We start from the raw sequence: 11,541 nt of genomic DNA on the forward strand, positions 1-11,541 counted from the left end.
TCGTGGACGACGGCGCCAACGGCGATGAGTCGAGGACGATGGCGGCGGCGGCGGCGGTGGAGACGCCAGTGGAGTTGAGGACGACGACTGGCGTGGCGCAGAGGCGGCGGCTTCCCGTTGCTTCTGCGCACCCTCAGATCGGGCTAGGGTTTTTCGGTGGGTTTGGCGGCGCACGACGAACCTCGTGCTGTGTGCCGCCGGCCTCCACCTCTCTTTATAGCGCAGCGCAACGGGGCCCACCAACCATGTGTTGGGTTGGGCGCCCCCGATCAGGCGCGGATTAAGGGCCTAATAAGCTGTTCTCCACCAACCAGGCCACGCGTCATGACGACGGCCGGCAAGGGGTGCTCGTGTTCGTGTACCAGGCGAGCAGGTAGCACGTACGCTCATGCGGGCCGGGAAATGTTTAATGGCAGTACGGCCAGCCTCGCCGCGACAGGATGATCTGCAGGCGGTGTTTGTTTTGTCCGTCGCGATTTGTCATAAATCCAGCCTCGCCGATCACGGATCCCCCCAACCGCGCTACCAGCCGGGACGATCGATCAAGCCTGTCAGCAAGGTTTTTTTATCCGACCGGTTCAACCGAACCGCCGGCCACCGGTTCCGGTTAACCGGACCGGTTGGACCGGTTACCGGTTCCGACCGGCCAAATTCAAAACCGAATTCAAACGTTACCGTTCTAACGGTTAGGACCGGTTAGCCGGCCGGTTTGTTGGTAAAACCGGACCGGTTGCACCGGTTACCGGCCTTTGAACAAAATAAACCGACAATTTTAAATTGGTTCCGTGGTGTGAAATAAAAGGAAATTTTGGAATGAACTATGCACATATTAATGTAAAATACCACACCAAAGTAACAATTTATAATTATGCAGAGATATACAATATTAATGCGCGTGCATACAAATACCATAGTCCTAATCGTGCCTACAAATACAGTAGTCACTGATACACATTAATAATAGTTCAAAGTAAGAATGGGAAGACCCCCATTCTGGACGCCATTTGGTATTCGGCGATGGACATCACATTCAAACCTCGCACTCTAAGCAGTTCAGCCTTGTAGTCTTGCCAAGATTGCCCTGTCCACGCCGATGTTGTCTCCCATTCCTGAACTAACATAGTGTAAAAATGGGGGTCTTCCCATTCGTACACCCATCTCGTCTGTGGCTCCATGCTGATGTCAGGTATGGGATAGTGAAAAGAGTGCCTGGAATCGCTATAGGAGGAAGAAGAGTACTGTGGAGTATCGTTGTCCGTCGGTCCAACCGTTCTCCTCGGCGATTCCGGTGCTCCATGATCGGGGTCCTGTGTAGCATGTGTGAACTGAGTCTCCCCTGCAATTAACCATATATAATAATTAGTACTCATAATCAGAAATAGGTGTGCATATATAGGTGCAATGTATACCTGTGAAACGAATGGGAATACCACCACCACTACCACCACCACCACCACCACCAGCAGCAGCATCTGTACCGTCACTACCGTCACCATCACCAGCGGAGCTGCTATCCCCAGTCTCTTGATACGGTGGACTACGCTCACCATCGCCATCATCTGTGGACGTGTCGCTGTTCACTGATTTTGCTGTTGCTTTTCCTTTTTGTTTTTGACGCTTCGAGTCACCCTTCGTATGCCCCCTCTGGAATTTCCTCTTCCCTAGGTGAGTGTCACCCACATGTCTACATGCCCAATCGCTGATGCAAGCATCCCCCGTAGTGTCACGTAGATCTGAGAGGTTTATTTGATCCCTGACAATATGAGACGGGAGAGGGACGTCTCCGTCATCATCATCCTCGTCCAGAACTGGAGCACGGTTAGATCGACCATATTCCATCAATTCCCGCACCGGATTATTCTCATCATAAAATGAAAGATGGGCCAGCTGGTCGATAAAATCACCTTCTTCACGTATCGGTGGGCCGGAGACCTCCTCTAGTCGCAGACGAAGGTTGTAGTTGACATAGACCAGCTTGTTAAGTTTCTTGTGTGACAATCGATTGCGAACTTTTGTATGCAGCAAGGCAAAAGTATTCCAGTTGCGCTCGCATCCACTGGACGAACAACATTGTGAAACAAGTCGCATGGCAAGATACTGCAGCTTTGGAGTGCTTGATCCGAACATCATCCACCAGGACGCTGTATGTGCAACCAAGTATGTAAGCAATATATTCAAATATAGAGAAAACAACAATATGTTACGGAGTAACTCTTACATGGGGATGTCTTTGGATCCATCGCCATTCTCATTGCCATTTCACTGCCAAACTCGCCAACCTTCTGCCGAAACACCTCAAGCTCCTGCAATGCCTGCACGGCGCTCTGGACATCCGTCATGCGCTCAAATGTATCCTTGAGTCCGCGGAACATTTCTTGAGTTGGTTCCATCGTGTATGAATACCTCGGATTTAGGACAGCAGCTGCAAAATATAAATCACTTCAAATAAGCATAAGTTTCATAGAGTTCCAAAATAGATGACTCGTATAGTCTTACCTGGACCCACATACGTGCCTATGAAAAGGTCACGCATCCTATCGTCCATAACCTTAAGATACTCGTCCCGAGTGGAAACATTATTTCCAAAGAAAGATTGCAGCTCCTGTCTCGTATTCTGGTACGACATCACGACTTCGCACATGTTGGGCCGCTTGTCCTGATCAGCGAAGCGAAGGAACTTGTATATTGCTTGAACTGTGTCGATGACATATTTCAATCCGTCCTACCACTCCAAATTTGAAAATCTGGAATGAGTAAATCGACCATCTTCGGTATCTGCCCATTTGCTTTGTAAAAACTCAGTAGATGCCATCCACTGCATGAAACGATCACGTTTCCGATAGATGCTCTCTAAGAACATGTAATTGGTTCCAAATCGAGTGGCATTCCACTTGACCAACTCACCACCGATTGCGTTCCTCATCATTGTATTCAACTGACCATGATTGTGTAACCAATTAGAAATTCGCTTGCATTGCTTGATCGTACCAGAATGTTCGGGCCTTCGAGCTATATCCTTCAACATCAAATTGACGGTGTGTGCTAGACAAGGTGTCCAAAAAATGTGTTCATACACCTCTCCTAGTGCCTTGCAAGCTTTCTTGTAATTCGAGCCATTATCGGTGACTATATGCACGACATTCTCCGGTCCAATCTCGTCCACCACCTTTCGAATCTCCTGTCAAAATAGGTAGGATTTTTTAGTAAGTTTCAAAATATACTCAAAGTGAATGGGACATGTTTAGGGCCTACCCTAAGCAAATATGTGCTATCTTGAGTTCTTCCACTCGCATCAATAGACTTGTGGAACCACATGACTCCATTGCAGTATATCAAAAAGTTGATGACACTCATCCTCGTCGGCCCAGTCCATGAATCACACATCAACGTGACGCCAAATAAGGGCCAGTCTTTCCGAAACTTTACGTACCTCGTCTTCAAGTCTTGCTCGTTCTGATCAAGGTACTTGCCATCAATATCCCGTCCAGTTGGTGATGCGATACCTTCACCTGCAAATATATGAAAATCATGAGATACAGAAATGTAAGCTCATAGGTGTCATACGAATGAAAGAAAACATACCCCACTTCTGTGTCTCCCTGACCGCGCTGACAAAGTAAGGATTGTCAGCCTGTCTTCCAGGTACTCCCGCAAAATGGAAAAACTTTGACCAAGCTTTACCAATAGCTTCCTTTGCATTCCTACCCTTCTGCGTCCAGGAGCCTGTATCAATTCTTTGTTGGGTCATTCCTCTTCTCCCACCGGATGCCACGTTATAATCCTCCACCGCAGGACTCTCCCTCTGCGAAGTTGCCCTACGCAACATCCTCTGCAAAGGATTCCCCCTCGTCGAACCACTATCCCCTCCATGCTCGTATACACCTCCTCTCTGTTCCACCCCCCGTCGGTACACTGCTTCCGCTCTCGATTGGTCCAAGGCACGCTGCAGCTGAGTCTCCTCATCTTCTTCTTCACCGGGATAGTTTCCCTCCGCTGCAGCCTTCTCCCGTCTCAACCTCTCTCGAGCCCGTTCAGCAGTTGCCTTCCTAGCCTTCTCAATGTCACGCTGAAAATACTCCCGCACATCTGGTGGCACATTCCTGCAATGGACCACCTCCGCCCCGCGGTGAGCCAAATGTTGTTTCAATCTAGTCGCACCACCTCCTGCTTTCTGCGTATTACAATACTTGCACCGCCATCCGGGATAAAATTTTTCACCATGTTCCCATACAATATCTTTATCTCTACCTGACATTGTCTATCTGCATAAATGGACAACAAAGACATATCAATCACATAAATCCTAAATCAACCTAAATCCTAAAAACATATATGCACCTTAATATTCAATTCTACCTAAATCCTTACGTCATACACTTAAATCTTACCTAAATCCTAACTACACCTAGATCATACATCTAAATCCTAAAACAAATCATCTAATACTTGCAAATCAACTCAAAGGGAAAAAAACAAACGGCTTACCTACCTCCCAGGCCGGCTTACCGCCGATTCCGGCCGGCTTACCGCTGCGCCCGGCCGGTTAACCGGCGCGGCCGGTTAGATTCGGGCCGGGGCCGGCTAACCGGTTTTGCCGGCCGGCTAGCCGCGCTAACCGAGCGGTTGGCCGGCGGTCACCGGCGGTCGGGCTTCCTGGCGCCGCCTGGAGGGAGAGGGAGGCGGAAATGGGGTGGGGGGCGCAGGTCTGAAGGTTCTGGGGGGTGTGGCGCCTTATGTGTCGGTGACGGGCCGGTGGGCCTTAATGGGCCGCCTGTTTTTTTTTTAAATTCAAATGCCCCCAAAATATATCAAATGAATGAATATTTCAAAAATTTTGACACCATTACATTCCTCGCAACTTGAAGTATTTTTATGAATTTTTTGGGATTTTTTCATTTCCTGGAATTCAAATTTAAAATTTGAATTTTGCCCCGGTTTGAACCGCCCGGAACCGGAACCGGGCCGGACCGGTTACCGCGGTAACCGGTCCGGTTCCCAGCGGTTTTTTTTAACCCTGCCTGTCAGACGATGCATCTGAATTTCTTTTACGAGTATCTCTGCTTCCTTGCTCCTTCCTCGTGTCCACTTCGCCCGTCCGGGTCCAGCCCCGCCATTGTTTATAGCTTTCCCGCCCCCACAACTCGCCGACGCCTCGTCCGTGTATAAGTAGCCATGGCTTCACGAGCTTGCAGTGGCAGCGCAGTGCGGTGTAGGCGTGTGTGGCCGAGAGCGCAGCTCGCCAGTTGATTCACAGATCCCCGTGAGTCGTGACCACCACCGGAGAAATGGCGTCGCGTGAGCTGTCGTCGGACGCGTTCGCGTTCCCGTGCGGCGACGACGGCTCGTCGGCGGCGCTGTCGCCGGCGGTCGTGGTCTCGGTGCTGGCGTCCATCCTGGAGCGGCACATCGCCCGCAACGAGCGGGCCTTGGCTGCCGGGAGCGACCGCGAGGCGGCACCGGGAGGCGACGGCGGCGAGTCGGCGGAGGCGACGCGGCGGCGGGTGCGGGCGTTCGACGGCGGCACGGAGCTGGACATGAGCCTGCGCGCGTTCCTGGAGCGCTTCTCCCGGTACGCGCACGTCTCGCCGCAGGTGTACGTGGTGGCGTACGCGTACCTGGACCGGCTCCGGCGCGGGGACGCCGGCGTCCGCGTCGTGCGCGCCAACGCGCAGCGCCTGCTCACCGCGGCCATCCTCGTGGCGTCCAAGTTCGTGGAGGACCGCAACTACAAGAACTCCTACTTCGCGGCGGTCGGCGGGCTGAGCGCGGCGGAGCTGAGCGCGCTGGAGCTGGACTTCCTGTTCCTGATGCAGTTCCGGCTCAACGTGTGAGCGAGCGTGTTCCAGAGCTACTGCCGCCACCTGGAGCGGGAGGTGAGCCACGGCGGCGGGTACCGGGTGGAGCGGCGGCTCGAGAAGGCGCTCGTCTGCGCCGGAGAAGCGCGGGCGCGGCAGGGGCAGCACCGGCGGGCGGCGGCGGCTTAGTAATGAGATCCAGATCGTCAGGAAGCTGCAGCTGTAGTAGTCGAAGCCCGGGCGTGTCAGCGTGGTCCGTCGCCGGCGACCGTGCCGGAGCTGCGCGGATTGACCGCCGAGGCGTCGCCGGAGGCACGCCGGTAGAGATGGTGTCGGTGCCCAAAGGGCACGGCACAAGGATGTGCATAGCATAATCATAGCTTTGCCAATGAGTTAGACTTGCAAGCATTGTACTCATCGATCGAAGAGAAAGGTATTCGAAGAGGAAACGTAAAATAACTTCTTCTCAATCTTTCTTGGAAGAACACCAATTGCTTTTAGCACAACCATAAACAACTGCGTCCAGCAGCGATATGAATCACTAAATCAGATCAACAGGGGCCAGCACTAACTTGGCACGGTTTAGTGGCCAAATAAATAGAAAAAAAGGTTCAGTGGCCAAATAAATCTAAAAAAAGGTTCAGTGGCCAAATTGGCAACCGAATGATTCAATCAGACGCGCAAAAAGATCAGGGAAATTATAGAATATTTGCATGATGCGTTCGTGTTGTCGGTGCGACATCGCCGTCAGCTAACTTTGCAGATCATAAAGTCGGTGGGCACGGCACAGGCAGGGCACATCCCGCACGCTGCAGCAACCCAGCTACCCCGCCCCCACCGGAATACGGCGCATACGGAAAAAGGACGCGCCTCCATTAGCTTGCGCGATCAGAGCACACAGTTGAAGGTGGTGGGGCGCCCCGTCCCTCCATACTCACGGTCTTCAAAATTTAATTTTGACTTTTTATTTTCATAAAAATATTTATCGCAAAGTAATATATTTACATTTTTATGAAAGTATTTTTCAAGACAAATCTATTTATATGATTTTTGTATTTTGAAACTCAACAACTTAAAAGTTATTCATGATTTATGTTCCCAATGTTTGACCAAAATCTTGTCCAAAACGACATTTTTTTCGAGTATGGAGGAAGTACTTACTGGCCTATCAACCCATACTAAGTAGCTAATAATTGTAATTATCTATTTTAAGGTCTCTTTCATCTATTAAATATTCTAATAAATACTCCAAAATATATATTTATTATTATCTAATTGTAATATATTTTATTTTGCATCATACATCTATATATGTTTGATACATATCTAACTGAACCATTTGTTTGTGAATTGGCCTTCTTATCTCTTTAATAATACTTGAATATATGGTGACACATATTGTAGGTATTTTTATATAAAAAATAATCTAAATAATATATTAATCATTATGAAATAACAATTTAGAATTTTATATTGGTGCACTTTAATAATTTGTTATAATTATATAATTTAGATTCAAATTTAGAGGTTACTTTAACTTTGAATATAATTGGATAATTTATATGCAAATTTAGGAGGTTATTTGTATTATTTTTATAATGACGTAGATAGGTACTTTAAACAAAGATTAGGGGTTACTTCATTTTTTCACAATAATGGGAGGGGTGGGTAATTTAGATACATGTTTAGGAGGTTACTTTAGTATTTTTTTTATAATAACAGAGGTGGGTAATTTATTAGAAAAGATAACAAATCTCATGACTATTATGATTAGAGTTGTCGGACTGATGGTTGGAGGTTTGTGATTTTTGTAAAGTTTTCTTGAATTTCTCTATTTTTGAAAGTGTCCACTTAGGATCATAAATAGCTTAACATGAAGGTTTAAAGAAACCTCCAATTTGTAATAGTAACTTTTTTTTAGTGGATTTATACGTTTCGGCCCAATAACGAGACAGTCAAGGACATCACTTCTTCCTCCATGCATGGACCCCCAACACAAGGACATCCTTGTCTTTCTTCTTCCCCCTTCTGCACCGCCCATCGCGCCCGCCGTTTGCCTCGCACCGCCGGATCTGCTGGCGCCCTCCTAGCCCAAGACGTTCGAACAATCTTTCCTCTACTTTGTCCCGCACTGCCCCTTCATCGTATTCGGTGATGGGAAAAGCCATCAGATTTGCCATCACCGGTTGGTGCCACCCTAATCCATCCGTGCCGAGGATCTTATCGAAACGCTCCCGCTTCCTTCACCGTCCACCAGATATCTCTCGCCACCCACAACTGTTAGCACCCCGCCCAAACACGGCCACCGAACCCCCAAATTCTAACCCAGCACGACATGATGACAGTGAGTAGTGGCGCGACACGAGGAGGAAGAATGTCACACCATTGGACCAAGATCTTCGAACCACTGAACTCTATATGAAATTAACACATTTTAAAGGTTTTAGGGATCTAGATGATGCACCGGAACAAGTTTAGGAACGGCCGGTGTACTTTACCAAATAATAACAGATAATAATGACATCTTGTTGGATCATGCTATTCTTAGTTGGAACTAAATGAAACATATTGTAGGGTTTACGGCCGTGTACTTTATCCAGCAATTTCCAATTCTTATGTGGGTCTCGGAGTGAGCTATATATGACAAACTTAGCTATTCATCTTTCGTAGTCGTAGGATCGTATTTATGGGGAGAAAATTGTACCATCCTTGAGAAAAGGAAGATGAATAGCTAAAGAAGGCAAGTGTAGGAGGGCTAGGAGCGTACACTAGCTTAAATAACTTGTGGTTATGGTTAACCGCCATTAGACATGCCCAGCTTGACCTTCTCAAGGACCAGTGATTTTGGATATTTCTTTTTTTTTTTCCGATTACTGCGGAAGAATTCTTTTTTCACCAAGTACTTCACGATTGTTAGGCTGACAGGTGTGTCCAAGACTGCTGGGGGACGTAACAACCCCTGGTTTCCTTGCCACGTGTCACTAGCTTAACCAGCGGAAGAAGCTGCCAAAGAGCTTATATATATAAATGGCAAACACTCCGATTAAGCAGTTGAAAAGGCTTGCTGCAACTGTGACCACGAGAAGCGTTTGCCGGTCACAGCTCGCGGCCAGCGAATCTGTCGGGTCGCGCGGCCATGTGTGAAGCCTCCTTCCTGGTACGCGCATGCATGCGTAGCTCTGCACAGCACATTGTCGATTTGATCTCCTCCCTCACCACAGAGTTGCCATGACCAGATGCCGCCGTCCCCGTCACCGCCGCGGCCGCCGGGGCAGCCACCGGAGTTCAAGCACTTCTGCCGGGTATGCAACAAGGGGTTCACGTGCGGCAGCGCGCTCGGCGGGCACATGAGAGCCCACGGCGCCAGCGACGTCGACGGGTTCGGCGCCGACGACGACTCGCTCGGCGACGAGGCGTCCGCCGCGCGGTGCCGCGGCTCGGACGACCAGTGGGACGCGGTGGGGACATCGTCGGCGGCGACGCACGCGTACACGCTCCGGGCCAATCCGAACCGGCTGATCAGGAGCTGCCAGGTGTGCAAGAACTGCGGGAAGGAATTCACGTCGTGGGAGCTTTTCCTTCAGCACGGCAAGTGCAACTCGGAGGACGAGGTGCAGCTCGATGGGTCCGGCTCGCTGCGTTCGTCATCGCCCCCGTCCGACGCCGACGGCGAGGAGGATCCGGCGGCGGTGGCGGCCGCGTGGTCGAAAGGGAAGCGTTCGCGCCGCGTCAAGCTGATGATCGGGGGAGAGGACCATTCAGGCATGGCGTCGTCTCGACAGGACACGTCAGGAGACGAGGAGGAGGACCTTGCCAATTGCCTTGTCATGCTCTCCTCATCGAACGTTGGCCAGACAACAGTTGCCCGCACCGACAAGCAGGAGCGGTGCGCATCGACTGCTAAAGAAGGTGACGGAGGACCGGCATTGCAACTGCAGCCGATCTCCTTTTTCGTCCCACCACCGGAGCCGATTGTGGCATTGCCCTCAGCGGTGGCGCCGCCGCCACAATACATCACACCCTCATCACGCAACGTGTTCGAGTGCAAGGCCTGCAAAAAGGTGTTCACCTCGCACCAAGCTCTCGGCGGGCACCGAGCCAGCCACAAGAAAGTAAAAGGTTGTTTCGCGGCCAAGTTCGAAGGCAATGCCGGTGAGCCAACACGCCACTCAGCCGTAGGTGGTGATTCCAACAATATCACCGGCAAGGGTGCCGCCGTGGATGAAGTCAACACAGGCGTAAGCACGGAGGCTAAGACAAGTATTTATGCTGCTACCAGTGATCTCGACACCAAGACAGGGACAAGCAGTGAGGTAGCGGCGGCATCACTGTCGATGTCGCTCGCGCCCATGGGGCACAGCAGCTCACCGGTCACCACGCTCACCGTCGCAGCACCATGTAAGAAGAACTCCAAGATGCACGAGTGCTCGGTGTGCCACCGCTTGTTCACCTCCGGGCAGGCACTCGGAGGTCACAAGCGATGCCACTGGCTCACCTCGAGCACGGCGGACCCCTGCAACCCGGTGGCTAACATGATCCCGCCTCTGACGGAAGACATCGTCGGGGTAGTCAGGCACCAGCTTACTACCCTCCAGCAAATGGTGGACACGCCGGAGCCGGTGCTCGACCTCACCATCGCAGCGAGGCCAGCAGCACTAGCTGCAGCTTCGGTCGCGCGACCCGAGGCCGGAAGCAGCTCTTTCCATCTCGAAGCTCTAGCACCAGTACATTTACAGCCACTGGCCGTCGCGGCACCTAGTACCGGCAGCCACCGGAAAAAGACTACAGCGACGAGCAGCCACCACGCCGCCGACAAGGTGGCGGAGGACGACGAGGCGGACAGCACCGCAGCCAAGAGAGCTAAGCTTAGCGATCTCAAGGACGTGGTGAGCATGGACGGGGAGCCCACGGGGCCGTGGCTTCAGGTTGGCATGGGCTCCTCGTCGGCCGGAGGTGATGACAAGAGCCGGGAGTCAGCTATTAATTAACCTACTAGTATCGTATATATACTATTATACTATTAACTACTAACTCTAGCTCAGAGCGTGCTTGTGTAATTTGCGAGTATATTGCTCTTTGTTATGTAAGTGATTTGTTCCTGTTTTTCCTTTCTGATGAATCAGTAAACTTACATCATTGCGTGGAGGTAATATGTCAAGACTAACTGTTGTCCTGCTATGAAAGACAAATTAAAAGGTACAATATGAACATTGCTTTGCGTTTTCTTTCACCGAAACTTTTGCCTTTGAAAATGTCTTGGTTACCATCCATTTCCGGCGAGTATTAAGTTCGTAGGAACTAATGTCGTACAACAGAAAATGTCTTGGTTACCATCCATTTCCGGCGAGTATTAAATTCGTAGGAACTAATGTCGTACAACAGCAACATCTATGGGGAAAAAAACTCCGTTGCCGGGATTTGAACCCGGGTCTCTCGGCGGGTCTGTTGGGTGAGAGCCGAGCATCCTAACCACCTAGACTACAACGGATTTTGGTCATATCTAACTGCAGTTTCTTAATGTTGATATCTAAATGGTCGGAGCGAGTAGACAGCTCCAGCCCGTCACTGCTGAACATTCAGCGAATCAGCGAAGGTAGGCACTGGCCACCTTAACCGAAGATTTTACCGCATGATTCAACTGTAATATAATCATTATCATCGTATGGGTACTAATAACTAATTGAGAGATCTCGCGTCAGCCAGGAAGCTTTTTTTTTTCTTTCCCTTTTAGAGGCTGGTCGCTGTG

General features: G+C 50.2%; 3 protein-coding genes and 1 non-coding gene across 5 annotated transcripts; 2 read left to right on the forward strand and 2 right to left on the reverse strand.

The window, feature by feature from the left end:
- Positions 1 to 835: 835 nt before the first annotated feature.
- On the reverse strand, positions 836 to 4,478 carry LOC120683828. Of its 2 annotated transcripts, XR_005678948.1 has the most exons (6): positions 3,583 to 4,478; positions 3,253 to 3,509; positions 2,497 to 3,178; positions 2,219 to 2,422; positions 1,410 to 2,141; positions 836 to 1,336 (listed from the first exon to the last, which is right to left on the reverse strand). XR_005678948.1 is itself a non-coding variant. In XM_039965924.1 (5 exons), exons 2-5 carry the CDS (start codon positions 2,639 to 2,641, stop codon positions 966 to 968), a joined length of 1,452 nt encoding a protein of 483 aa, XP_039821858.1. In that variant the 5' UTR covers positions 2,642 to 3,178; positions 3,253 to 3,460; the 3' UTR covers positions 836 to 965. The 2 variants fall into 2 exon arrangements, 1 of the variants encoding a protein (XP_039821858.1); XM_039965924.1 differs by lacking the exon at positions 3,583 to 4,478 and having other exon boundaries at positions 3,253 to 3,460.
- Positions 4,479 to 5,020: 542 nt separating this feature from the next.
- On the forward strand, positions 5,021 to 6,267 carry LOC120683971 (cyclin-P2-1-like). The gene has a single exon (XM_039966055.1). The coding sequence runs from the start codon at positions 5,286 to 5,288 to the stop codon at positions 5,829 to 5,831; it is 546 nt and encodes a 181-aa protein (XP_039821989.1). The 5' UTR covers positions 5,021 to 5,285; the 3' UTR covers positions 5,832 to 6,267.
- Positions 6,268 to 9,031: 2,764 nt separating this feature from the next.
- Positions 9,032 to 10,783, forward strand: LOC120681258. The gene has a single exon (XM_039962770.1). It carries the CDS (start codon positions 9,032 to 9,034, stop codon positions 10,781 to 10,783), a length of 1,752 nt encoding a protein of 583 aa, XP_039818704.1.
- Positions 10,784 to 11,198: 415 nt separating this feature from the next.
- TRNAE-CUC lies at positions 11,199 to 11,283 on the reverse strand. Its single transcript is given in 2 exon segments — positions 11,199 to 11,233; positions 11,246 to 11,283. It is a non-coding gene; the product is annotated as a tRNA-Glu (tRNA).
- Between the last annotated feature and the right edge of the window lie 258 nt (positions 11,284 to 11,541).

The sequence above is a fragment of the Panicum virgatum genome, chromosome 7N, assembly GCF_016808335.1.
Source record: "Panicum virgatum strain AP13 chromosome 7N, P.virgatum_v5, whole genome shotgun sequence".
Lineage (NCBI taxonomy): Eukaryota > Viridiplantae > Streptophyta > Magnoliopsida > Poales > Poaceae > Panicum > Panicum virgatum.